General features: G+C 41.5%; 1 protein-coding gene across 1 annotated transcript in view; it reads right to left on the reverse strand.

Moving 5' to 3' along the window:
• Positions 1 to 24,566, reverse strand: part of ITFG1 (integrin alpha FG-GAP repeat containing 1) — a 111,936-nt gene that overhangs the window by 45,146 nt on the left and 42,224 nt on the right. Inside the window, exons 9-10 of the mRNA XM_033156732.1 lie at positions 24,197 to 24,291; positions 20,470 to 20,636 (exon numbers count right to left, since the gene is read on the reverse strand). Coding sequence (XP_033012623.1) covers positions 20,470 to 20,636; positions 24,197 to 24,291 — 262 coding nt within the window. The remainder of the gene's footprint in view (positions 1 to 20,469; positions 20,637 to 24,196; positions 24,292 to 24,566) is intronic.

Below are 24,566 nucleotides of genomic sequence, written 5' to 3' on the forward strand. Positions count from 1 at the left end.
GAAGAGAAAAAAGAGCTCAGTTTGCAGTAAAGTCACCCTTTTGCCCCCAAATCAAAGGAATGGAGCGACAGGTTAAGCAGACTCCCACTTTTACTTTTAGATGCTGAAGCAAAAGGCACTAGAGGGTGCTGGGAAAGAGATCCTTTGGGCAGAACTAGACATTCCAGAATTCTGTGTTGCTGCCAGAAATGGTACCCACGTGTCTGTAGACCTATGCCAGGGTTGGCTAACATGTGGCTTTCTAGATGTTGCTGGACTACACATCAACCCTGACCATTAGTAGCTGGGGCAGATGGGACTTGGAATTAATAATATATGGAGGGCCACAGATTCCTCACCCCAACCTATGTCCTGTAATGTGAAACTCACCACACAATGACTTTTCCCTTTCCCACTCTAAGGATGTATTGCTCCTGGGGTAGAGATCTTAATGAAGTCATTATGTTGATTCACAACTTGACCTAGACACAGAGATACTGTTTTGGGCAGCATGGCCTCACTGTTCATAGAATCATAGACTTTTAGAGTTGGAAGGGACCCTGAGGGTAATCTAGCCCAAACCCCCTGCAATGCAGGACCCCCCCCCAAATGTAACACTTAAAGTGGATTTTACTATATAAAAATTCTGTCAAGTCTCTGGGAGACACATAAATCTCAAGGCTTTTTATCAACATTTATTGGGTTTGTTGGTACGTATATGTATTATCTCCCTATGTGTATGTGTTGACAAAGTTTTTTGAAAAGGGAAAACTTAACACACACATAGGATGATTTCATCAGCCAAGTCCTTTTAAGCTTTGCTTCCTTACTGTGCAAAGTCTTCAAAATGCATGAATCAGACTTCCCTACCCCCACAACTCAATGTTCTAATGAAGCTTTTCATTACCACAGCAATTTTATTCTCAACACCTTTCATGAATATTTACATATTTACTTCCAGTATGAGTCACAACTATCATTACATTGCATCTCCATTATTTCCCTTTGTGTCTCAGCCAAATATCAAAACACACCATTATACAATTTACAAGGTTATTTCAATTTCTTCATTACATATCCTATAAATGTTCCCATTCAGGTGTGACAAAAGGGGACATGCTGTGTGTTGATTTAAAAAAATAAATACTTTTGATGTATTCCTGGTTGAAATTTTGCAGATTAAAATGACTAAAAATGCTTTTCTTCTCCATTTGGTATGGCACTACATGCCCCCTTAACACCAGGGTATAAATTACTGTATATACTTGAGTATAAGCCTAGTTTTTCAGCACATTTTTTTGTGCTGAAAAAACTGCCCTCGGCTTATACTTGAGTGAGGCGGGCGGTGGGGGCGGCGAGAAAGAAGCCCTTTCTCTCCGCTCGTGCCGCCACCCGCTCCCCCCAGTCAACCATTCCTTAAGAAGCGTACAAGAATGGCGGTTCTTTACTCTCCCCAGGCAGCTTGTTCCATTCCTGAACTGCTCGCATAAATGCAAACTTGGCAAAGGAGGAAGAGGAAGGAGCAGCCCAAAGGGGTTGCTCCACAGCGGCAAAGGTGAACCGGCTTATACTCGAGTCAATAAGCTTTCCCAGGTTTTTGTGGGGAAATTAGGTGCCTCGGTTTATATTCGGGTCGGCTTATATTCGGGTATATACGGTATTAACGTTTCTGGAGCTCTGTAGAATGCTCAATTGTAAATTGTAGGAAAGGCAAACTTGTATGTATCAAATACAAACCTGTAAGACAAATTTGAAAGATGTATTTGTGTTAAAGCACTTCTTCATGTACAGCATAGTTAAATTATGGAACTTGCACTCAGAGGAGGCAGTGAAGACCACCAAGCTGGGGGGCTTTAAAAGAGGATTAGACAAATTCATGGGGGAGAGGGCTATCAAAGACTACTAGCCATGGTGGCTAGGCTCTGCCTCTATACTAGGAGGCAATAACGCTTCTAAATATCAGTAGGTGGAAACCACAGAAGGAAGAGATGGTACAGGGAAAATAACCATCCCATTGCAGAACAATGAAAACAGGTAAAATAAGATATTCTGCCCGCTAGAAAGGAAATAGTGCTTCAAATGTCAGTTGCCCTGGAGCTGCCAATGTTTGTATTATTCCAATCTGTTGTAAATTGCCTTGAGGGTCACACGTTTGAATGGTGGAGGATAAAATATTCCAAAATAGATGCATATTGCAACTAATGCAATCTATATTTGTCAGCCCATTACCCCTATAGCTTTGCATACTATTGTCCACAATTTATGGGGACATAGGTATGAAAACCATGCATTTATTACTCTGTTAGAAAGATTGTGTGGTTGTTTTATTGGTCTTGGAATTAATCTTGGGATATTTGCATTCCCCTTCCTTCCATCTCATAAACAGCCCAGTAAAACCTATACAATTATGCATCCAAGCTTTTGTTTCTGGGGAGACCAAAACGAGACACTCAGGTTGAATTCAAATATTACAGCTCCCACAGGAAGACTGATGAAAAGTGCTTCTGGATGTGGCTGTAATATTTGAAAAGCAGCTCTCAATAGTCTGTTGGCATATTTTGGGTGTGTGTGTGTGTGTGTGTGTGTGTGTGTGATGTTCCATGGGACCATTAGTGGTACAAAGATAGGAGTGGTGTCAGTCTTTTTCATTAGATCATGCAGATTACATTTTTTTCTGATGGGAGACTTGGTCGTTTGGAAAACAGGAGTTACAACATGATGAAAAGTTTTTCTCTTTTACTGTTGACAGACTAGATCACACTTTTCAGTCTGTTCTTTATAGAAATGTTTGATTAATTTTAATTATTACATAATGTTAAAGTGGCGGAGACAATGATTTCTGCGACAACTTAAAACACTCAGATGCAGATTCAAATTTCCTGGATTCTGATATTAGTGATGGCATGGAAGAAGCATAAGCTACATTGCCATCTCATGTTCAACTCCAGTATTTACTGTTTATGCACTGCATTTATAGCATAAATACTATGCACTTGATAGATTTTTCACAATTATTGGCTCAAAAATAATTTCTGACACAACACTGTACTTTTTAGTAGAAGAACCCATCAATTCAGATTTTAGTAAAATAAAATATGACCCTTAGTTGTATCAGGAGCAACATGTCACTCCAAATCACAGTGGGAGATTAAAATGGCAGCTCCTAGTGGGGACCTGGAAAGTGGTGTTTTAATTTCCCACAATGCCCCACATTGTTCTGTGGCATTGTGGGAAATGAACATGGCAGTTCCCAGACTCTTTCTGGGAGTTGTCTGTCTGCTGGGTAGGCACTGATGATGATGATGATGGGAGAAGCCAATTTGTCAGAGACTCCCCTCAAAGCTGGACCTGGACCTGAAGGATCATAATTAATTGTAGGAACCCCCATCAGAGAGGAACTTCTGAACAGCATCCCATAATACAGACATTATTTCAAAATAGTGGGTTTGAGCCTTCCTGCGAGCCATAAGAAGCCTACTGGAAAGGCCGAGTAGAGCAAGTCAATCATGAACAGGTGACTGCTGGGTGACAAACTCAGACCTGCAGATGGGTCTGGAAGACAGGCAAGATTTGAGCTGTGAATCTCTTTAGGAATCAGTTTGGGAATTACTGTTTGAAAAGAGTAGTACTCATCTGCCATTCCTTTAAAATATAGGATGTTGGACAAATATAGAATGTCTACTTCTGCAAAAAGAAAAAGTACATCCACAGGGATAATAGCAAGATGCAGGAATAAATCCAAGACCAGTGTCAAGCCTGAAAAGCACACTAACATGATAAAATGCTGAGTTATGCTAATGTTTTCAGTCAATTTCAAAACAATTAACATGAAATACTGAGATATAGTTGAGCAAGAGTGAAGGTATTTTGATTTAAGGCTGATGGGGACACCCCTTCCCCCCTTTCCTTTCTCTTCTGAGCTTCTTGGAAAGAGGAAGGAACAAACAGCAACCTCACTGCCATTTCTGCCTGTCCTTCCCAGGCAAGAAGCAGCAGCAGTAAAAACGACACAACACAGGAACTGCCAGAGAGGGAGAGAGACAGAAGGAACAGGCACAAGAGAGATCTTTATTTCTCTGGACCAATCCAGTGAAGGAGGAGGAGGAGGAGGAGGAGGAGGAGGAGGAGAAGAAGAAGAAGAAGAAGAAGAAGAGTTTGGATTTGATAACCCGCTTTATCACTACCCGAAGGAGTCTCAAAGCGGCTAACATTCTCCTTTCCCTTCCTCCCCCCACAACAAACACTCTGTGAGGTGAGTGGGGCTGAGAGACTTCAAAGAAGTGTGACTAGCCCAAGGACACCCAGCAGCTGCATGTGGAGGAGCGGAGATGCGAACCCAGTTCACCAGATTACGAGACTACCGCTCTTAACCACTACACCACACTGGCTCCCAGGAAGAGACACAGGAAGAGATTCCAAATTTCACTGCATATTACTCTAGCCTTCTCCCTGCTGTAGGGTGCTGCCTTACAATGAGTCAGACCACTGGCCCATCTAGCTCTGTGACGACTGGTAGGCATTCAGAAAGGAAACGTTCCCAGCCCTACCTGGAGCTGCCCAGAGACTGAATTTCTGCATGCAAAGTGGTTGCTCTGCCATTGAGCTACAGCTCCTCCCTATAAACTATACCAGCTGCAGTGCAGTAGTCAAGCAGATTCTTGGTCTACACTTGCTAGAATGGAGTGTACCATTTCATGCTGCAGTATGGAGTGTACCATTTCATGGGGGAGGCCGAGCGTTTCTCAATGCTTCCCTGTGCTAACAACTTCCTGAAAAAAGAAAATCAGCACAGCAGGCTCAACTAAGCCTTTCTTCCTGATGTACTAGTTTTCCATGGAGAGAGAGAGAGAGAGAGAGAGAGAGAGAGAGAGAGAGAGTATTCCTACCCGCAGTCTGTGGTACAGTCCATTCTACCACTTAATCCTGCTTCATGTGTTGACCCATCCTAAGGCTCAGCAGTAGTTCCCTAGTTAACTGGAGACTGCATCAAATCAAATGTGGTTAGTAAAAGATATGCTTCTTTGAATTTCCAAATAAAGGTACAACCTGTCCGCCAATACTGAATTTAAATAGATTTTTCCTTTAAGAAAAGCCTCAAAGCAAACTCATCAAAAGCCCTTCATAAAATCAGGCCTGATGTGATCATGGATTTCCACAACTACGGCCAACATTTGGAAATATGCACTCTGCCCCCTCTCACACTTTCCCTCTATGAGAGTGTCTATCCCCTTCTTTTCTCTACTTGGTGCTAACCACAGTTTTGCAATACATAGGCACCAAATGCAAACCATCGTTAAGACAAAACAGTTTCTAATGTAACCTTGGCCTGAAAACCTACTTCAAACTCTGATTTACCAGGAAACCATAGCCTGTGCTTAATTCTGGAAAGGGGATAAGAGAAGGGAAATTGCTCAAGAGATTGGAGTGGGGGGGGGGGGTGACACACTTTGTGACTGTCTCTCAGTCTGCAAACTATGGTTTGCAGGAAGCCAGCATTAAATCTGCATGGACCTAAGAGATGAAACTAAACAACCTTATTCCAACCACTTACTGGATTCTCCCTTCCTCCTTATTAGCTCACCTAGGAAATATATCCAAATCACCCCAATTCTCATACTGTATTATAAGCACCCTCCCACATATTGCCAGAGCTTTCTTTTTGAGAAAGAGAAACACCACCAAACTATTTTGAATCCATTTTTGAGAATGATGGTAAGAGCATATAATTAAGTCACTTCCATGTCATGAGGCCATTATATACATCAGTGTGGCCTTGGATGAACAAAAAGAGGCATGGCCCCTTTTAATTTTACTTTGCTACAGATCCTAGCAATTAAGAACAAGGCTTTCTGGACTAGTAGCACAGCCTCAAGCCAAAGGTTTGCAAAAAAAAGCTCTTATCACTTAATCACAGTAATCAATCATCAAAATTAGATCCGTGGTTACTAGTATTAAAAGCTGGAAGGGAAAGAATTAAAAGGTTTGCTTCAATTCATGGTGTATCCTTAGCAACTAGCTTAAGATTTCTCTCTCTGGGTCTCTCTCTCTCTCTCTCTCCACCCCTTAACTTAATTGTTGAGATTTCTTGGTGAGTCACCTAATATGGCTCATAGAAGTGAATCTTGTGCACAATCTGAAATAAAAGGGAAATTTGTTTCTGTATACTGAACGTTCCTTGTAATGTTAAGAGAAAAGAAAATCTTTTTAAAAAGCTATGCTCTTGTATGTTCTTCTCCATTCCTTAGATCAGCAGCAGATGCACCATTCTGCATTTTCTCCTTCATTCAAGGGAGCTTTGGCAAGGACACAGGGCAGAAGCTCTCAGTTGCGCCACTCACTTTGTTGCAGTTTAATCGGCTCCTTTGACTTCTTAGGGTTACTTGTTGACTTTAATATTTTCTTAATTGTGTAGCATTGTTTGCTATACATTTTTAAATTGTACATTAGATTGAGTGTCACCTGGAAGCCAAAGCTGGCTTATAAATGTTTGCACTCAATATTTCTTTTCTTTATTCCTTATTACCAGGACATCCATACAGTTTGAAAAGAAAAACACATTGAAAAATGTGGTTTCTCTGGGGAAACATGATGTTTTATCAGTTATCAGTTCAATTTTTGCAGCTCTCTCTCAGACACAAAGCTGACATGTGTTACTGTCAAGGACTGGGCAGAGGAGGAATGATGGAGACCGCCTCTCCATCCTGACCCTTCCAGGGAGGAGAAAGAGGAAGACAGTAGAGATTTACAACAGTGGTTTGCGGGAGGTCACAGTTCAGAGGCAGATGAGGGGAAAAGTTGGGAAATAATGGGAGAGGAGGAGGAGGGGGAGACAGAACCGGAGTGGCAGCTGGCTGACACAGTGTCATTAGAAAGCATCCCAGACAATCCATCTCCCAGAAGCCAGCAAGCCTTGAAAGTAGGAGAGCAAAGAGCTCAAAGACAGAAGGCATGTAGCAGTACCCGCAGAAGTGACAAATGAGGAAGTGGGAGAGACAGGGGGTGGAGATTCACTCAGAACAACACCATTATCCAAGAGGCTGGGTTTTATAGTCTCTCTCTGTAAATATCGAAACAAAAAAGGACGGTAAGAAACTTTTCTTTTTCTTTATACTTTCCTCGGCAACCAACCGGGTGTCACTAACAGCATCCTGACAGTTATATTTTTATTCTATTGAACTCAGGGGGTAATTGCCACTAGGACTGTAACCAAAACAGAGCTACTGAAAACGAGCATGCCCGAGGTTTGCAGCAGTATAACATATCTTCAAGAAAAGAACCACAGTAATTTGAGAAGGACATGGCTGGCTATAAGAAACCCTATGAGAAACTTCTGCTGCAACTTTGCTACAGATTCTACTCATGATTTATTCTAGATCACTTGATCCTTTGATAACCTACAAAGTGACATCTGTTTGCAGGATCTGACTTAATGGTCTACTTGAGTGCATGGTGATTGGACATAGCCATGCTTAGCAAACAGAGCAGAGGAAATTGTGACTAAGATATTGTGCACACTCCACTAGCTCTCTGCCTTTTCTTTCATTTTCTGACCTAACCCACATTTAGCATTGCACCGTGTGTTTTTTTCTAGCCATGATTATCTTGAGCCAGTTTACAAACGAACTCCTCAAAATCATGGTGGAAAACATTGGTTTCAACCTTGCCATGTTAGTAGACGTGGTGGTGTGCAATACAAACCGTAGTTCATACCCAAAATAAAGCAACCTAAAGGGGGGAGGGATTCACACACAACAGGGAGAAGAGATGTCATCAGGATGCTCCCAGTCTTCTAACCATGGCTATATAATTATGCAAAATTATATCTGCACCAGTATGGTGATGCCTGTATCTGGAAGCAGGAAATGGCAGGGTGGAAAAGAATCATCTGTGGGCAGAGTAGCGGGCTATTACATTGGTATTTTGCTGCCAACATCAAAATCGCCCGTTCGGGGATTATCAACTTTGAGTCAACAAATAAGCCAGCTGGCTGCTGCTGAAAATTTAAGACCAAAATACAGGTCAGGCTGCTGCAAACAAGAATGAAGGGAAAGCTCAGCTGAGCAGAATAGCAATGTCTAACCTCACAGGACCATCTGTTTGATCTCAAGGCTGAGTATTTGACTCGTATGATGAGACAACCTCAACTAATTGTACCATTGCAGTTCTTTTATAGTAACACTTACTGGGCAAAGGAACTTGTTTCCCAAGTCCACTAATGTATCTGATGGATGCTGCCTTGCCATCTGCCAAACCACCAAATGGTTTTCTTCTTCCCGATACATCCCTCCCTCCCTTAAATACAAAAAAACTACTACTGTGAACAAATTATGTCTTTTGTAACTATTTCAGTAACTTCATAACATTTTTAATAGCATGAGCAAAGGAATTGTTTGAGTCCCTAGATAGTACTACACACATCAGAACTAAAGTGAATCCTTAGAATATATCAAACTGATGTTCCAAATGTGCCTCCAAAAGGTTCATACATATATTTAAAGGACACTTGGCGCTGAAAACTTTAAAAATTCAGTGATAACTTACTTTCCTTGTGCATAAGCACTTGGGTTCTGGAAGACATGAAAACGATCTAATCAATTGTTAATCTGATCTAGGCCACCTGTATGAAGACCAGTTACACGAGCACCACAATAACCTTGGTTTTATATTGCAGCTGTTAACTACTGTCAATATATTTCCTCTCCAAAATGGCATGCTAAGTGTTTCATGTTAAGAGTCTCCCCTGCCAATTATCAGCTCAGATTTTACAAGAATTTATAAATATTTATAACCACCTTTGGCAGTTCATTTGCCATTGGGGAAAATCTGATTTTATTTTTAAACGACTTTTTCTTTTTCTTTTGAAAGCAGCATATATCCTTACAGTTTTTTACCCCAGTAGAAGAAGTGTGGGTAAATGTGTTAAAATTCAAGTTCTAATCAATTAATTTATAGGCCGTAACAATATATTAAAGTGTTTAAACATAAAGGGGGAAGAAGAACCATGGCAGAATGCTGGAATAGAGGAGACTCCTCCTGTTTGAACGCCTGCCAGTTTGAACCAGATGTGCGCTGTCTCAATCTGGGGGAATAAAAACATTTGCCAGCATACATTAAATGGGTATCTCTCAGGCATTACTCATATATAATTATTTCTTTTGCTTCACTGCCTCATTCTTTCTTTTCTTTTTAAAGCTGTTTTGTTTTCCATCCCACCCACCCCCGCCCCACAAACACACCAAGGAACACATCTTCATTCTATACCCTTCCTGTTATCTTTCTTCTGCTCTTCCTGCATTTGAAAATGGGCTGACATCTCAGCGAAATTATCTTCAATTAAGCAGCTGTGTACAATTACTCCTTAAAAGTCAGGACGATTTGTCTCCTTGAAAAATCACTTGCTTTCTTAAAAGCTTTTAACTGGAACTGAAAGTGGGGCATTCATTAATAAGCGGTTCTTAACTGAACCTTGAAATGGTCCAGAATTAAGGGAAAAAATGCCCCTTGTTCCACCGTCACATGCTGTGGAAATGCTTCTTTATTTTAGGAAGTATGTCTTCTCCCTCAATGACAGCAATCAGCAACTGCTTTCATCACTTGCTTTCGAAACAGAAAAGGGATGGTATTATAGATGCAACACTAACGCACGCATCACACCGTGTATTTGAGAAGCCCTCAGTTGTGAGACACAGTTATAAATGTTATGCACATTCACACATCTTGCATGAAAAGTTGCTAATCAAAGGCTGCTAATCAAAGCCCAACATATTTGCATCACAAACCATGTTTTTGGCCTTTGGACTGGATGCACAAGCTCATTTTGCTCCTGTTTCAGAAGCACAAGCCTGCAGTTGGGCAGTGTGCGAGAGCGGAACTGCATTTTGGGGAACATGTTCCACACATTTTTATTTTGTAGCACCAAGAGCATACGTCCACGAGGAACGCATGCCAAACATCAGTCACATGTCGTCCATATTGCACCACCTGTATGTAGCCATTATAGGTCACTGTGTCTTCCCTAGCCCTTTGCCTAAATGGTAAGGGACCATCCTTCATCCAGTAGGTGAACCCTCTTACTAGATTTCAATTAATGGCAGTTTGACACCCTATGCCTTCTTCTCCGGGTGTCTTGCCAAAGAAATAAGGATCGAGGCTGTGACATCAGTAGCCAAGTAGGATCTTGTTGAGGCACTGCCTCCTCCAGTCAATACATTAGGATCTATCAAGGTTAGGAACTTCCACGCAAAATATGTACCGGTACACAGAAAACCCTTTTGCACTCATCACTCCTGGTAGGAAAACATTGCACTTCAAATAACCTCATCTCCACCTGATCCATTAAAGCCCCTTCCTTAGATAACCAAGCTTTTAAGAGAAACAGCTTGAAATCGGTGGTCAGTTCAGCTGAAGCCTCTCCAGGTTAGTTAGCTTTGCTCAGCCTCTTATCCTTTCTCCCACATCTGCCCGTCCACAGCTCCTTTTTTATTATTTTGTACTCTTAACTGAGGTTTCTGTCAAAGGAATCGCTGTAACACACAAGGCTAAGGAACCTGAGAGGGTCCTGCTTGCTACCAGTTCCCCTACTGCAAATTCAGAAGGCAACCCCAGTGGCCTGGAACAAAAAACCACATCCAGAGCCATACCATTCCCCAGGAGAAGAGGCTTTCCCACCACTCTGCTTTGGGGTTAAGCAATATTGATTCTTATTTTTATTTATTAAATTTGTATACCGCCCTTCATCTGAAGACCACAGGGCGGTTCCCAACATAAAAATACAAAACGAGGATGAAAAAAATTCATATTATACAAGATATGCTATATGAAACATGTCATATGATATAAGAGATTGTTAATAAAGCAAAATAAATAAATAAATGGAATAATAAAGCAAAAATAAATACAAACCAGTAAGCTACGTCCCACAAACACATTTAAAAGACCACAGAATGTTAATTAGCCAAAGGCCTCATTTTAGATACCGGTAAATGTTTTCGCCTGGTCCCTAAAGGTACGTAATGAAGACACCAGGCAAACCTCCCTGGGGACAGGATTCCACAAATGGGGAGCTTCTTGTTAAAATAGTTTGATGTAGCTGCATAATAACATATTAAAAGCCTCCTGGATCAGGAGAGCCAGTGTGGTGTAGTGGTTAAGAGTGGTAGACTCGTAATCAGGGGAACCGGGTTCGTGTCTCCGCTCCTCCACATGCAGCTGCTGAGTGACCTTGGGCTACTCACACTTCCCTGAAGTCTCTCAGCCTCACTCACCTCACAGAGTGTTTGTTGTGGGGGAGGAAGGGAAAGGAGAATGTTAGCCGCTTTGAGACTCCTTCGGGTAGTGATAAAGCGGGATATCAAATCCAAACTCCTCCTCCTCCTCCTCCTCCTTGTTCAAGCATCATATTCCCACAACCAGATACCTTGATGGGAAATGCATAATGGGGACCCAAGCATGAGAGCACTCTCCCCTCCTGTGGTTTCCAGCAACTGGAATTACTGGCTCTGACCATGGAGGCGGAGCATAGTCATTGTGGCTTGCCAGGGTGGGGACTGGGGTGGGAAAAGAGAGTGTGTGTCATCTTATGAGCACACCTAAGTATCTTCTTTGGACCACTCCTTACTACTCTTCTCCAAAGGTTTTCTACAGCACCTAAGCCCCAGCACCTGTGTGACTGCTGATAATAGATGTATTATGAATTCTTCCTACAAAGCTTCACTTAATCAGAGCCTTGGCATGTAGAAATTTTAATACTAATATGAAAATCACCTTTTGACACTGTCAGCAAGATTTTCTTTGCATTTTATACAGCAATTCCATACATCAGGCTGAAAACGGTTCTTCGGATTCAGTTTTCATTTTCTAAAATGCTTTAGGTGACCATTAGTTCCTAACACTTTTTTTTAAAAAAAAGGAGGAGGAGGAAAAGGAACTCAAAAACTGAAAAGGACTCACTTGAAGCATATCTAGAGTTATGAACAAGAGCTTATGTTCATACTTCGAATAGGTCAAGAAGTTCTACTGCTAGCAATTTCTTATCTAGCATTCTGTGCTTGCTGAAGTAAATCGTGGCCCAGGCAGGAAGGTAAATATAATATGCTTTATAGGTGTATGGCAAGAAGTCAAGAATTTGTAACAGAAGGACATTATTCTCAGTCTCGTTGTAAAAGAATATTAAGCTTGGTCTTTTGTATTTCACCTACAGAATATGCTGCCTTTCTGAGAAGATGCTGTAACCTGCATCTGGAGCCATGCAGTATGAATGCTTTGATTTATGTAATTGGTAGATTAATCAACTTAGATTAAGGAGCAAAGTGCTAAGTCAGCTATGAAGGCAGATGGCTCCCTCCTACTCAGGCAAAACCTGATAGAAAAGAAACAAGTTCCTTCTGTTTTGCAACCAAAGCTAGTAGGTATTTTTCACTTCAAAGCAAAACCCACAAGGATCAAAGATTTAAGACCATAAACAACTTAAGCCAGACATGTTCAAGTGCAATCTTTCTTCATGCAGGTTTTAAACTGGAATCTTCTGCAGTACTGATCAGATTTGGGCTTCTTCATTTTTAGAGGCATTTTGACTAACACAATGTGCAAGAAGGAACAGGAGAAAATAAGGCCAATTTTGGTTTCCGGGAGAGATATTTTTCCAAAGGGTGTTTGGACATATCTGGAATTCCTCGAAGATTAACACATTAATAAATAGTTGTTTGAACCCCTTCCTCCCACAACACAATTTTTCATATAGTGCCATTATATGATGCATGGGTGAAAGTAATACAAATAACTACTACAACATAGAACAGATTCCACTATCAATTTCCCTCCAATTTCTGTACAGGAGATCCTCCAACACATTATTAGAAATAATGAGATGACATTTACTTATACGAAGTCTAACTGGGACTGACCCTGCCCTTACATAGTAACGGGTCACAGCAAAGAGCTGAGCACAGATAAATTAAATCACTTTCAATAGCAGCCTTCTAATCAGCAAGACACATTCCCTCCAATAACTACTTACAAAGACAACAAGGAGAGTCAAGAAAGTCCACCAATTTATGGGGGGGGGGGTCCTGCTCAAACAGCTTCAGTGAATTAAAAGCTGGCTGAAAGAATCAACAATTAGAGAAGTAAAAGACATCAGACTTGCTGCAAAGCGGCTGCCCCTGTTATTAGTGTAGTACAGCGAGCCTTCAAAAATTAACATTCAAAGAAAATTCTACCTATTTTGCAGGCACTGGGCCTTCTTGGATTCTGTAACGCTGCCTTTGCAACATAAAAGTACACAATCCAGAAACACTGTAGAATGGTTTTGGGGATTTAGAATTACAGAGGATGACAAGGATTAAATCATGCAAGTTGGGGGGGGGACACACAGTTAAAAGGCTGGGAGGGGGGGACAATTGAGGCATGGGGCATGTGTGCAATTGCTTCCTTGCAGACACCACACCTCTGGGAGCTGCAGTAGTACGGTAACTCTGGGAAGGGAGAATGATGGCAGATACAGCTGGAAGTGCTGGAAAAATCCATCCTCACCTAAACTGACTACTTTCCCTACTTTGCCCGAGCTCCCAAACATATTAAGTTTCACCAGTGGCACAAGAAGAGGATGCCTACCTGTTCTGTTCAATTATGAATTACAGGAAAGACAGCGTAAAACCGGCAAGTCCACGTGGCCAATATTGTTTCTCTTGAATTGATGCTTATTGTGTTACAGTAATCTCATAATATATATCTAATAACATGCTAAATTCTGGGTATCACGAAAGGACTGACATCTCCCATTTGAACCTGTCTGCCTGTTAAGATCTGTCTCTAGAGTGCCTACTCTAGGTGCCCATGGCTCGGAAACACATCTTCACTGCTCCTAGAGGTGATCAGGCCCTGCTACAATATGGAACACTCAGTTAACACTAGTTTTGAAAAGGGTAAAACAACAGAACCGCAGCAGGGAAGCTACCCTCTTCCCCATGATGCAGCCCTACCATTTTAGGAAGCTTTCATTAAATGTCTTCTTTTTTTCTCCTTGCTGGCTGGATGCTTCCAACAGGGCAAGCCAGAGCTGCAGGAATTTTCCTGACTCCCAATTTTGAGAAGAGAGGGGGGGGGACAGTTTAAGTAGTAGGGCTATTTTCCCTGCAGTGAAGTTACTTCAGTCCAACCTATTATGAGCGTACAGGATATATCACATTTACTGGCTCCTGGGTGCTATATTTGAGCTAGCTCAGAAAAAACTGTTTTTTGTTTTGGTTTGTTTTTAAAACATTCTGGAAAAACTGCACTGATATAAACTAATGGATCTGACTTAAGAAACACACGAATAATGCTTTGAGCTTATTCATAATATATCTGTTGGTCTCATTCTCAGCTCCAGAATTTATGCTGACCTTTATTAATTTTTAAATAAAAGTATTTATATATTGCTGTCTCACAAAATATCTGGGTAGTGCACAGCAACATGAAAACATTAAAAAAATCCATTAAAAGCAGTACAGTTTGCTTATTAATCAACTGCATTTATATTTTTCTTTCTTCTCCAAGGAGGCAACCATGTTTAGGGAAGTTTTTAATGTTTGATGTTTTATCGTGCTTTTAATATTCTGTTGGGAACTGCCCAGAGTGGCTGGGGAAACCGAGTCAGATGGGTGGGGTATAAATAATAATAATAGTAGTAGTAAATTATTATTATTATTATTATTATTATTATTATTATTATTATTATTATTATTATTATGTACATGGTTCTCCTACTCATTTAATCCCTACAATAACCCTGTGAGGGAGGTTAGGCTCAGGGGCAGGGACTGGCATGAGTTCACCCAGTCAGTGGGTATTTGAACCCTGGTCTCTCAGGTCCTAGTCTGACACTAACCACTACAGTACACTGGATGTCACAGGCATTAGCAGTACTCCCAACACTGTTTGAATCCATGTTCGTTATCAGCTCCCATGTGGACACTATAACACTAGTTGGGAATCAATAAACAATTGTCCCCTAGAGTAGGGAAAATTGGAAGACTGCTACTAATGACCCAGCAGTAACAGTGTGGTTGGCATCTGGCTAAGAGATACCTAGCAGACCTGCTGAAATCAACAGATAAATAGATACTTTATTCGAAACAAAATAGGAAATTCTTTCCAGTAGCACCTTAGAGACCAACTGAGTTTGTTCTTGGTATGAGCTTTCGTGTGCATGCACACGAAAGCTCATACCAAGAACAAACTCAGTTGGTCTCTAAGGTGCTACTGGAAAGAATTTCCTATTTTGTTTCGACTATGGCAGACCAACACGGCTACCCACCTGTAACTAGATACTTTATTGTCATTGTACGTAGTACAACGAAATTGAATGCCACCCCACATTTACAGCCACATATACACATTTATACATTTACAACCACACATACACATACATACCATCCATCACGACTCCCCAAAGATCATATCATTTGGTTACAGCATTTAAAATAGTTTTAGCTCTTGGATAAAAACTGTTTTTTAGTCTTTTTTTTTAGCTTGTCCACCTTTGGACTTAGTCAGATACCACCTTGCAATTAGATACTCAGCACAGTATTTAGAAAACGAAAATATTAACTTGCTGAATCATAGAACTGTACAGTCATCTAGTCCAGCCCCCTGCAATGCAGGAATCTCAACTAAAGCATCAATGGCAGATGGTCATCCAACCTCTGCTTAAAAGCCTCCAAATTAAGGAGAATCATAGAACTGTAAAGTTGGAAGGGACCCTGAGGGTCATCTAGTCCAGCCCCCTGCAATGCAGGAATCTCAACTAAAGCATAAATGGCAGATGGTCACCCAACCTCTGCTTAAAAGCCTCCAAATTAAGGAGAGTCCACCACCTTCCAAGGGAGTTTGCTACACTGTCAAACAGAAAGTTCTTCCTGGTGTTTACTCGAAATCTTCTTTAATCTATTTGCTTTGGGTGCTACCCTCTGGAGCAGGAGAAAACAAGCTTGTTCCATCTTCCATGTGACAGCCCTTTAGATATCTGAAGGCGGATATCAAATATATTCCTTGATGAGCATCAAATAAATGCTTCTTCGGATTGATACCTTTACTCTCAGTCTATCCTTGAGCCTTTGCAACACAGTTTGCTCCCTCTAGAATTTGGATTAGGTCATCCATTACCAGGAACCAAAAAGGACTATCAGAAATACCTCCACTTAGCCCTAATATATCGTACCACTTTTGTTGGTTTTAATTGTAAGCTGCTTGGAAGACAATATTGGCTGAAAATACATTTAAAAATTAACTTAAGAAAGTGAATTGGTTCCTCGGAGGTTGCCCATATTAAAGCATCTCCTTCTGTCATTGTTTTTTAATGCTCAGCACAGAAACACTATTTCACTGTTAACTGTTAGACGTCACGAAAACCTTAAAGTGACTGAACAAGAGTCTTTGCTCAAAACACACACATTTTAAATTCCCCCTTTATTATGGATTACATTTCATGTCTGCTGCTGTAATCTGCATTTATACAGCTCTTAAAATGGGGATTTTAAAGGATTTCCAAAGTATTAACAAGGTCTTTGAGGATTCCCCACCCCACTCCAAACTAAACAGCAGTGTGATGTTAGAGTGGTAGTTTGGCTGGCCACTGAAATATGACAAAAGCTGTTTGGGGGGAAAAAGAAGATTTTGTCTTGATGAGCTATGAAGCCCTGGATTATTGGAAGGGATTGAAAAAGCAGATGGGCTATATATGTGCAGGAACTGCACCCTGCTACTTGAACTGTGTGTACTTGATTTAAATAGCTAAAGGGAATATGCTTGTGCTCAGCATCAAGTTACAGTGTGCTTTTGGGGCATAGAAAGTCAAGATGTTAAGCGGAATCCATCAAGCTCTGCAAATTCTCGGGATACGGCTATTTGAAAAGACTCATCATACCATAATAATTAGGTGATTAGAAAGGCTCTGCAAGGGACTAATGCTGTCGCATATGATCTCAAGGAAGTCTATAAATGCCCTGAAACCCAAGCCTGCACTCAAGCAATATTACAGATCTGGGGCTACACAATGCTAGAATCATAGAATCAACACAGAATCACAGAATTGGAAGGGACCATGTGGGTCATCTGGTCCAGGTCCCCTGCAAGGCAGGGATCTTTCACCGAACATATATTACGTTGTTTTAAAATGTTGAATCCCAACTTGGGGGAAAGCAGGATGTAAATACAATAATAAATATATAAACCACAGGTTCATTCAGCTCAGTGGTACTGGTAAACTGTTGCACTTCTGAATATGCACTCTCGCGGAGGAATGGAATCAAACCAGGGGCTGATGTTATGGTCTGTATGAACCGGTAGATGTGGTTTATTTCTCTTCAAACAAGCCATGAATGGAAGCCAAGCTTTGTTCTTGGCTTACTGCTTTTGTTTGGAGGGAAACAAACTGTGAATGCTGGTTTGCATCTAATGAAATGCCAGCCTCTGGTCTGTTTCCTGCTTGGGAGCAAAGCGGGCAGTAATGAGCAGCACACACCAGCATGGTGCTTGTGCACAATAAACCATGCATTATTTTTTAACATTGGTTTAACATGATGTCTTTACTTGCAATAATCCTGGGAGGTCCTAGAACTGGTGGACTGTGTTGTAAGAAATTACGGTCTTTTATATATATATAATAAATGTTCATAAGTGTCCAAAGCAAACAAGGCCACATGTCTGAGACAGACAAGCCTCACACCATTTTGACTCTCAAAACTGACCAAATGTTTACCAAATGGGTCTCTACAAAGAAGGAGGGGTGAGGGATTTAATTGTCCCAGGAATTAAAGAAGATTACCATCTCAAAGGAATGGCCAGGCTACTGAGAAGGCAATCAGGGCCTTCTTGTGGGATGTATGTGTGAGGTTTCTGGGGGGTGGGGGGACTCCAAGGGGAGATTTTTTTTTGAAATGTCTTTTTAAGGACAGGCAGCTCTTTGTTTGGGGGTTCTTCTTCTTCCCTGCTCACCTGCGTGTGAGGAAGGGACCCTGTTGCAACGGAACAATAAAGATCAAGCTTACTAGCTGCTTTGCTTCTAATTATTCTCTGGTTGGCCTCTGTTTTTTTTACTCCTACTGATGGAGAACCTGCAAAGGACTTTACAAGGGCTCTTGTGTACCCCATAAGGGAATAAGGGCAGATTTTTTTCTTACAACAAGTGCAATCTACTGCCTTCCCACCTGATTCAGGAATCAGTCTAACCCTTCCTTATCCCTTATTCTTGTTAAAAATCAGCTTTGTATTTTAATCGTATCTTTTGATTCTTTACAAGAGCAATGTAAATTTATACATTGCTATCAGCTCTGCTACTTTAAACCTTTGTCATAAGCTAGCTTTCAAGAACATCACCAACTCTGATTTAAACACCTGACGATAAATGAAATATGTACCCTGCAAATATTGTGCTTCCATCAATAGAAATGTTCCCACTTCCAACATGCATCCTTGGTATTGCACAGCAGCTCCAGGCAATGCATTACCACAACGTAATTCATCCAGATGTTTGCACATGACAATGTAAAGGGGCAGAGGTGGGAAGCAGTTGAGGGTCATGACAGCGGCGGTCTTCCAGTGGTGGGAGAGCTGATGACTGAGCAAAAGCGTGTATGACAGCTACCAGAAAATGCATCTGCAGTGTATCCATCAAAATAAAATGGGTCAACAACTGCTTGAGGGAAGAGGAGCTGCCTCAGGCAAAAATGGAACTGACAATGCACACTCACAACCACGGCCATGAACCAAGATCCTCCAGGGTATAAAGGCTGCCTCCGTTTGCCAGCCATAATGTCAAAATAAAAGGAGACAATGCCCTAGAAGCAGAACCCAAATTCTTCCTATCTAGCCGGCCAAGAGGAAGGGTTGGCGGGGGGAGGGGAGGGACAGCATCTTTGAAAGATCAGCAGAAATGCCTTTAGAGAAGCTTCAGCTGGCGTGAATCATTACTGAATGGACTTGATGTTGATGAAGGGACTGAGATGTTGACGCTTGCTTTAACAGGAAAATGGCATATCTGGGTATGCACGCACGACCGGAGCCAGTTGGCTGTGCCTCTTGTCAGGCAGCGAGTGACTAATCTGCTGTTATGTCACAAAGTGGCTGGGCATCAGAACATAAGAAGAGCCTGCTGGATTAGACCAATGGCCAATCTAAGTCCCAGCATCCTGTTCTCACAGTGGTTCTATAAGAAGGCCATAAGCAGGAGCTGAGTGCAACAGCACTATTTCCTCCAGTAATGGCTCCAGCAATGGCATGTGCATGACTTTCTGATTTTAGCTCCCTTTCAACAGCAGAGTTGTTCATGACATATCACAGACTGCCTTTGAAAGTCCTGTTGCGAACGTGAAGGAGCGAATCAGCACATGTCAGGGAAGGAGGGATTGGTGGGAAGAGAGCATGTGAGCCCACAGCATGTTCCTAATCATAGAACCATAGAATTGTGGAGTTGGAAGGGACTGCAAGAGTCATCCAGTCCAACCCCCTGCAATGCAGGCATCATGCCCATACGATTCTCTCGGTGGGCTCAAACCACCAGCCAGGTGCACTGATCCACAGCCTTCCTCCACAGGGTGCTCCTCAGAGGGTCAATGGTCAGGGATGATGGGGGTTGTTGTCCAGAGCAGGACAGCAACTTAGGGAAGGCTGCTTCAAACAAATAGAGCCCCCAAGGAAGGGGAGGAACTCAAATCTGGTGCAAGGATGAAGGTTTCCTGCTTCCTTCAAATGAGTGGGAGGATGACAATTAATCCCATGTAGTGGTGTCCTGGTGTCCACTTGATGACATCTGGAGGACACTAGTTTAGGGAAGGTTGCTCCAAGTCAGCATAGAAATTTAGGAATTACACATCTTTAAGTACAATTTCTGAAGACTTCTGCTACAGAAATATTTACAGAATCTACATAACAGCTTTCAAACAAACAAAACTACACAATAAAACCAGTTCAATGAAACAAAGTTAAAATATCAATCACAACAAAATAACATTAAAATATCAGTCACGGTAAACAGGAATGATGGGAGCCCGTATTAATGGTCAAGAAAATGCTTGGGTAGGTAAGTTTTCAATTGCTGCTAGGAATAACCACAGCTGGAACTTGCTTGATCTCCATGGGGAGATCATTCCACAAGGAACCATGATGGGTAAGTGCTTTTCAGACAATTGGAACTTAATAAGGGGGGGGGGAGCTCCCCATGCTCCTTCCACACATTTTTCCAATGGGAAAGGGCGAAACAGGCAGCATTTCTTCACAATGCACTCTTCTTCCTAGATGGCATTTGTAACATCCTGCTAAGCAGCAGAAAAGAATAAAAGGGCTGCTTGATACAGATAAATAGATCCATTCTCATACCATTCAGGCACTCCTTTTTTAGACTAAGCGATTCAGCTTCTCCATGGGCCTACAATATTTGAGGTGAGAATAATTTCATGCACCATTATGCCAAGTAGAAGAAACACTTGAAAACGCTATTTATTGAATATACTGTACCTTCCTGATGTATTCTTCAGTATGGCAAGTGCGTCTGGATAGCCATCCATGTTATAATCTCCAATGTGAAGGGTGATTGGGAAGGAAAAGTTGGTCTGAGCGGAATCATACGGAACAAAGCCCCAGACGGTGCCTTTGTATGTGAAGTTTTGCAACACTGGAAACCACTGAGAACCAGAAAAACAACAACAACACCACAAATTGTAAGGATTTATTGAACACATATTGCTTTATTTTCCTTAGATTAAACCCCACCTTTCTTCCATCATGGAACCCGAGACTGCATACATGAGATTCCTGGGTGGTCACCCATCAAGGCATTGACCTGACCCAGTGACCCACACATACTTAGCTTAAGCAAGCTGGCGGCCTCATGTGCCTTCAGACTTTACCCCGAGACCATAAATGATTGGACATGAAGTATTATTCCGTAAATATTGTACTGGTGGCAATGTAGCTTCTGATGTGACAGTAAGGATTGTTCACAAGCACACCAATTGTGCAGGGGGGAACGCTGTCTGCCCAGCTTCTATGTGGGCAGATTGTCAGAAGAGGCTACTGAGAGGGAGACTCTGAAGAAATTTCATAGTGCTTAGAGTCAGAAGGGTATGTGTGTAGGTGGGGGAGGAAAGGCAGGAGTATTAGGGAGATTGACCAAGAGGCAGGGGGGGGGGGCCTAAGGAAATTAGGCAAAGTAGGCTGTGCACTGTAAAAGAGTGGCTGGAAGAGCCAGTGGATGGCAGAAAAAATGAGCTGATGAAGAAAGAATCCAAGTATTTAGCTGCAGGCATCTGGTAGATAGTGTTACTTTTCTTAAAAGGGAGAGGTGGTTAATCTCTTTTTAAAGAACACCTCTCTACTGAAATTATCCTAAATGGATTACAACTAACCAATAACTTGATTATAAAATCAGTACATAAGCCAAATACTAATGACTGCACATACTTTTTCAGAGCGTAGACTAAATCACTGTAATATCTGATTCAGAAGGACAGGGAGAGAAAGGCCTTGGTGAACAGGAATCTCCTTAATCAACCAGGTGCATATGGAGAGCCCATTGAAGATTTCCGCCCTGGTGACCCCAAGGCTGCTCAGTCTCTTTCTCTCCCTCTGCTTTTGTTCCTATAGGACTGTTCCATCCATGAAACTGAGCTGCATATTAAAAGAATTAAAAAGCAACAGGAATAAGACAGTATCTCTCTGTTTCTGACACACATAAACACCATTCCTGCTACTCCTGGCTTTTGTAAACTTTGTGCTTTATGCATCTGGGTGTTTTAGTGGGCTGCCAGATTTTTGAAAAGTCTGTGGCAAGATGCGAAAGAGAGACAGTTGTCTTTGGGGAACTGTGCGAAACAAAGCAATGATAGATTCGTTAACGCTGTTTTTTGCTCAACAGAAAATAGTCAAACACTCCTGTTGCCTGAGACAAATCATTTGTACAATCCCTCCCACTGGTTTAAGACAGAACAATCAAGTTCAAATAGCAGTTTTACTTCACTCAGAAGAAGAATTTACGCTGCAAAAAACCCATTACTAGAAACAAAAGAGAATCAGAAATGGGGAGATCATTCATACACCATTGCTAAATATCTTCTAGATGGAGCTATAAACACTAAAAATAGGGGTTCAGTTGTATCCACTAAAATACTAAAGGCATAAAGGAGCTGCTTGATAGAAATCTACTGGGTTTTCACTCCCCCCTCCCATCCCCTTCCTCAGGAAGATTAGTTTGTAAACAGAAGCCTCAAATACAACTTGTGCTGATACTTGGAATACAAATAAGATTCCCACAATGGCTGAACAGAACGAGGATTTCTCAGGCTTTCAAAGAGAATGTCGTGATCTGGAGATACATGAGCTTTACTGTTCTGGGTATATACAGCTGTTGGAAGTGTTTCGGCAATAAACCTGCTTAAGTAGGGTTGTAATATTTAGTTGATTACGCAGGTTGATTGATTAACACCATTTTGAGTGACTCAAGAAGGTGCCCCTATTAATTTCCACAGATGCCCTAGGCAGCCTTGTTCCACTGCTGAACTGCTCTTGCAGTTAGAAATGTATTCTGAAAGTTGCCTCTCCTGAGCTTGAAGCCATTACCTCTTTCTAGTCTATGGGAGACAATATGAATCATAAAGCTGTAACATGTGACAAGGAGTGTGCGGGGGTTCGCTGTAGTAAAGTACATAAGGGGTTAAAGGGAGACACAAGCCTGTAAATATTTAGGGCAGGTATCTTCAGCCTTTTCAGCACCAAAGCTTTTAACCCAAACATGCATTTATTAATCTTTTATCATATATTTGTTCCTGTTGTGACCCACCTTGGATCTGGCCATGACCCACTCGTGGGTTTCGACCCTCCGACTATAGACCAATGATTTAGGGAGCTGGCTCACATCTCTCTAATGAGCATCTGGCACATCTCCAAATACTGGTATACAGATGTTAATAATAATGTAAAAATACTGAGAGGCTTAATTAAGCTTATGTCAAAAACTATCCAGGGGTTGGAATCTAAGGAAGTGTAGTGTGTATTCTAAGCATCAATGATTAGCATGTAAATGATTCTAAGCATCAATGATTAGCATGTAAATGCTAATTAGGTTAGGCACATTTCCTGGGTTGTGCATTGTACATGGTAATCCTAGCCAAATCAGCAAGTGTTAATGAAGTCAGGCAAACTTCTCTGTGAGGTGACTGTCTGGGGGGGAATCCAAAGATTCAAAGAATAAAATGAAAAAGGTGTTAGAATGCAAATGAATGGAGGCCTTCCTCCCTCTGTCAATAAACAGGGCTTTGTTTAGGGAGGGTGGAGTGCCGTGATCAGGTAGCAGGGAGAGAAAAATTAAGCTGGGATGTGCCCTGCAGAACAAGAGAGGCTGCTGAGAAAGAATGTTGATGCTGATGGAGGATGTTGGCGTGTTTGGGGGTGCTGCTGCTGCTGTGAGCCCCTCCATTGAAGGCTTCAGGTTGTATATAGGTGTAAATAAACCTATAAAGACACCACACCACAGTCTACACCAGGTATAGGCAAACTCCGGCCCTCCAGATGTTTGGGACTACAATTCCCATCATCCCTGACCACTGGTCCTGTTAGCTAGGGATGATGGGAATTGTAGTCCCAAACACCTGGAGGGCCGGAGTTTGCCTATGCCTGGTCTCCACTGTGCCTCATTTCCCAAAGAAAACACAAACCCTAGGTGAGTGCATGGAAAACCTCAAGTCTCACACACCGCTCAGCGGAGATTGGGGTGGAATGAAACAATAATAGTAATAATAAAACATTAGCTGTAATTTGTATCCCATCTTTTTCTTCAAGGAGCACTAGGTGGTGTATGTGGTTCTCTTTCTCCTCACTGAATGTCCACAACAACCCTGTGAAATAGGTTAGGATGCACATTTATGGTTTTATTTCTTATTATTCATGTATTTCATAAAATTCATATAACGCTTGACTACCCAAAACTTCAAAGTGGTTTACAAAGAAGAGAAAACAATAAAATTATCATTAAGAAAAACAATCGAAGATGCACAAATGTTAAAATAATAATAGACTAAAAACACACTCACACCAACTTTCTACTGCAGCATATGTGGCTGCTGCTGACATCTGGCATGGCCCTAATTGTTGTCCCTTTGGGGCTAGATTTGGATCTTTGTCATTTCATCTGATGTACAAAATATAAACACGGTTTAATTTAATCTGCGCAAACAGAAGCTCAACATACCAAATCCAATCCTGGTTTAGATAGGTAGATGACACTCTTCTGACAAGCTGAATCAGCACAGGCTGGCAGCAAATGCTCAGTCTGTCCATCACCATCTGGCAAAAGAAGAGGGAGATTAAAATAATTCTGCAAAGGAGAATAAAAAAGGTGTTCTTTTTATCGTCAGGGAAGAACAGCGCGCACAGAGGAAGACAATGTATTTTCATAACATGTAAACAATAGAGGTGTCAAGATAATTAACCAGATAGCTGTAATGCTTAACTTTGCCAGCCTGTTATCTAGTCTTTCCGTTAATCTCGAAACACAAAAGATTCTCCCTTGTCAAATGCTGAAGCTGATTTATATTACTAATATGACACTGACTTGCAAC

Source organism: Lacerta agilis, chromosome 8 (genome assembly GCF_009819535.1).
Source record: "Lacerta agilis isolate rLacAgi1 chromosome 8, rLacAgi1.pri, whole genome shotgun sequence".
NCBI classification, from domain to species: Eukaryota; Metazoa; Chordata; class Lepidosauria; order Squamata; family Lacertidae; genus Lacerta; species Lacerta agilis.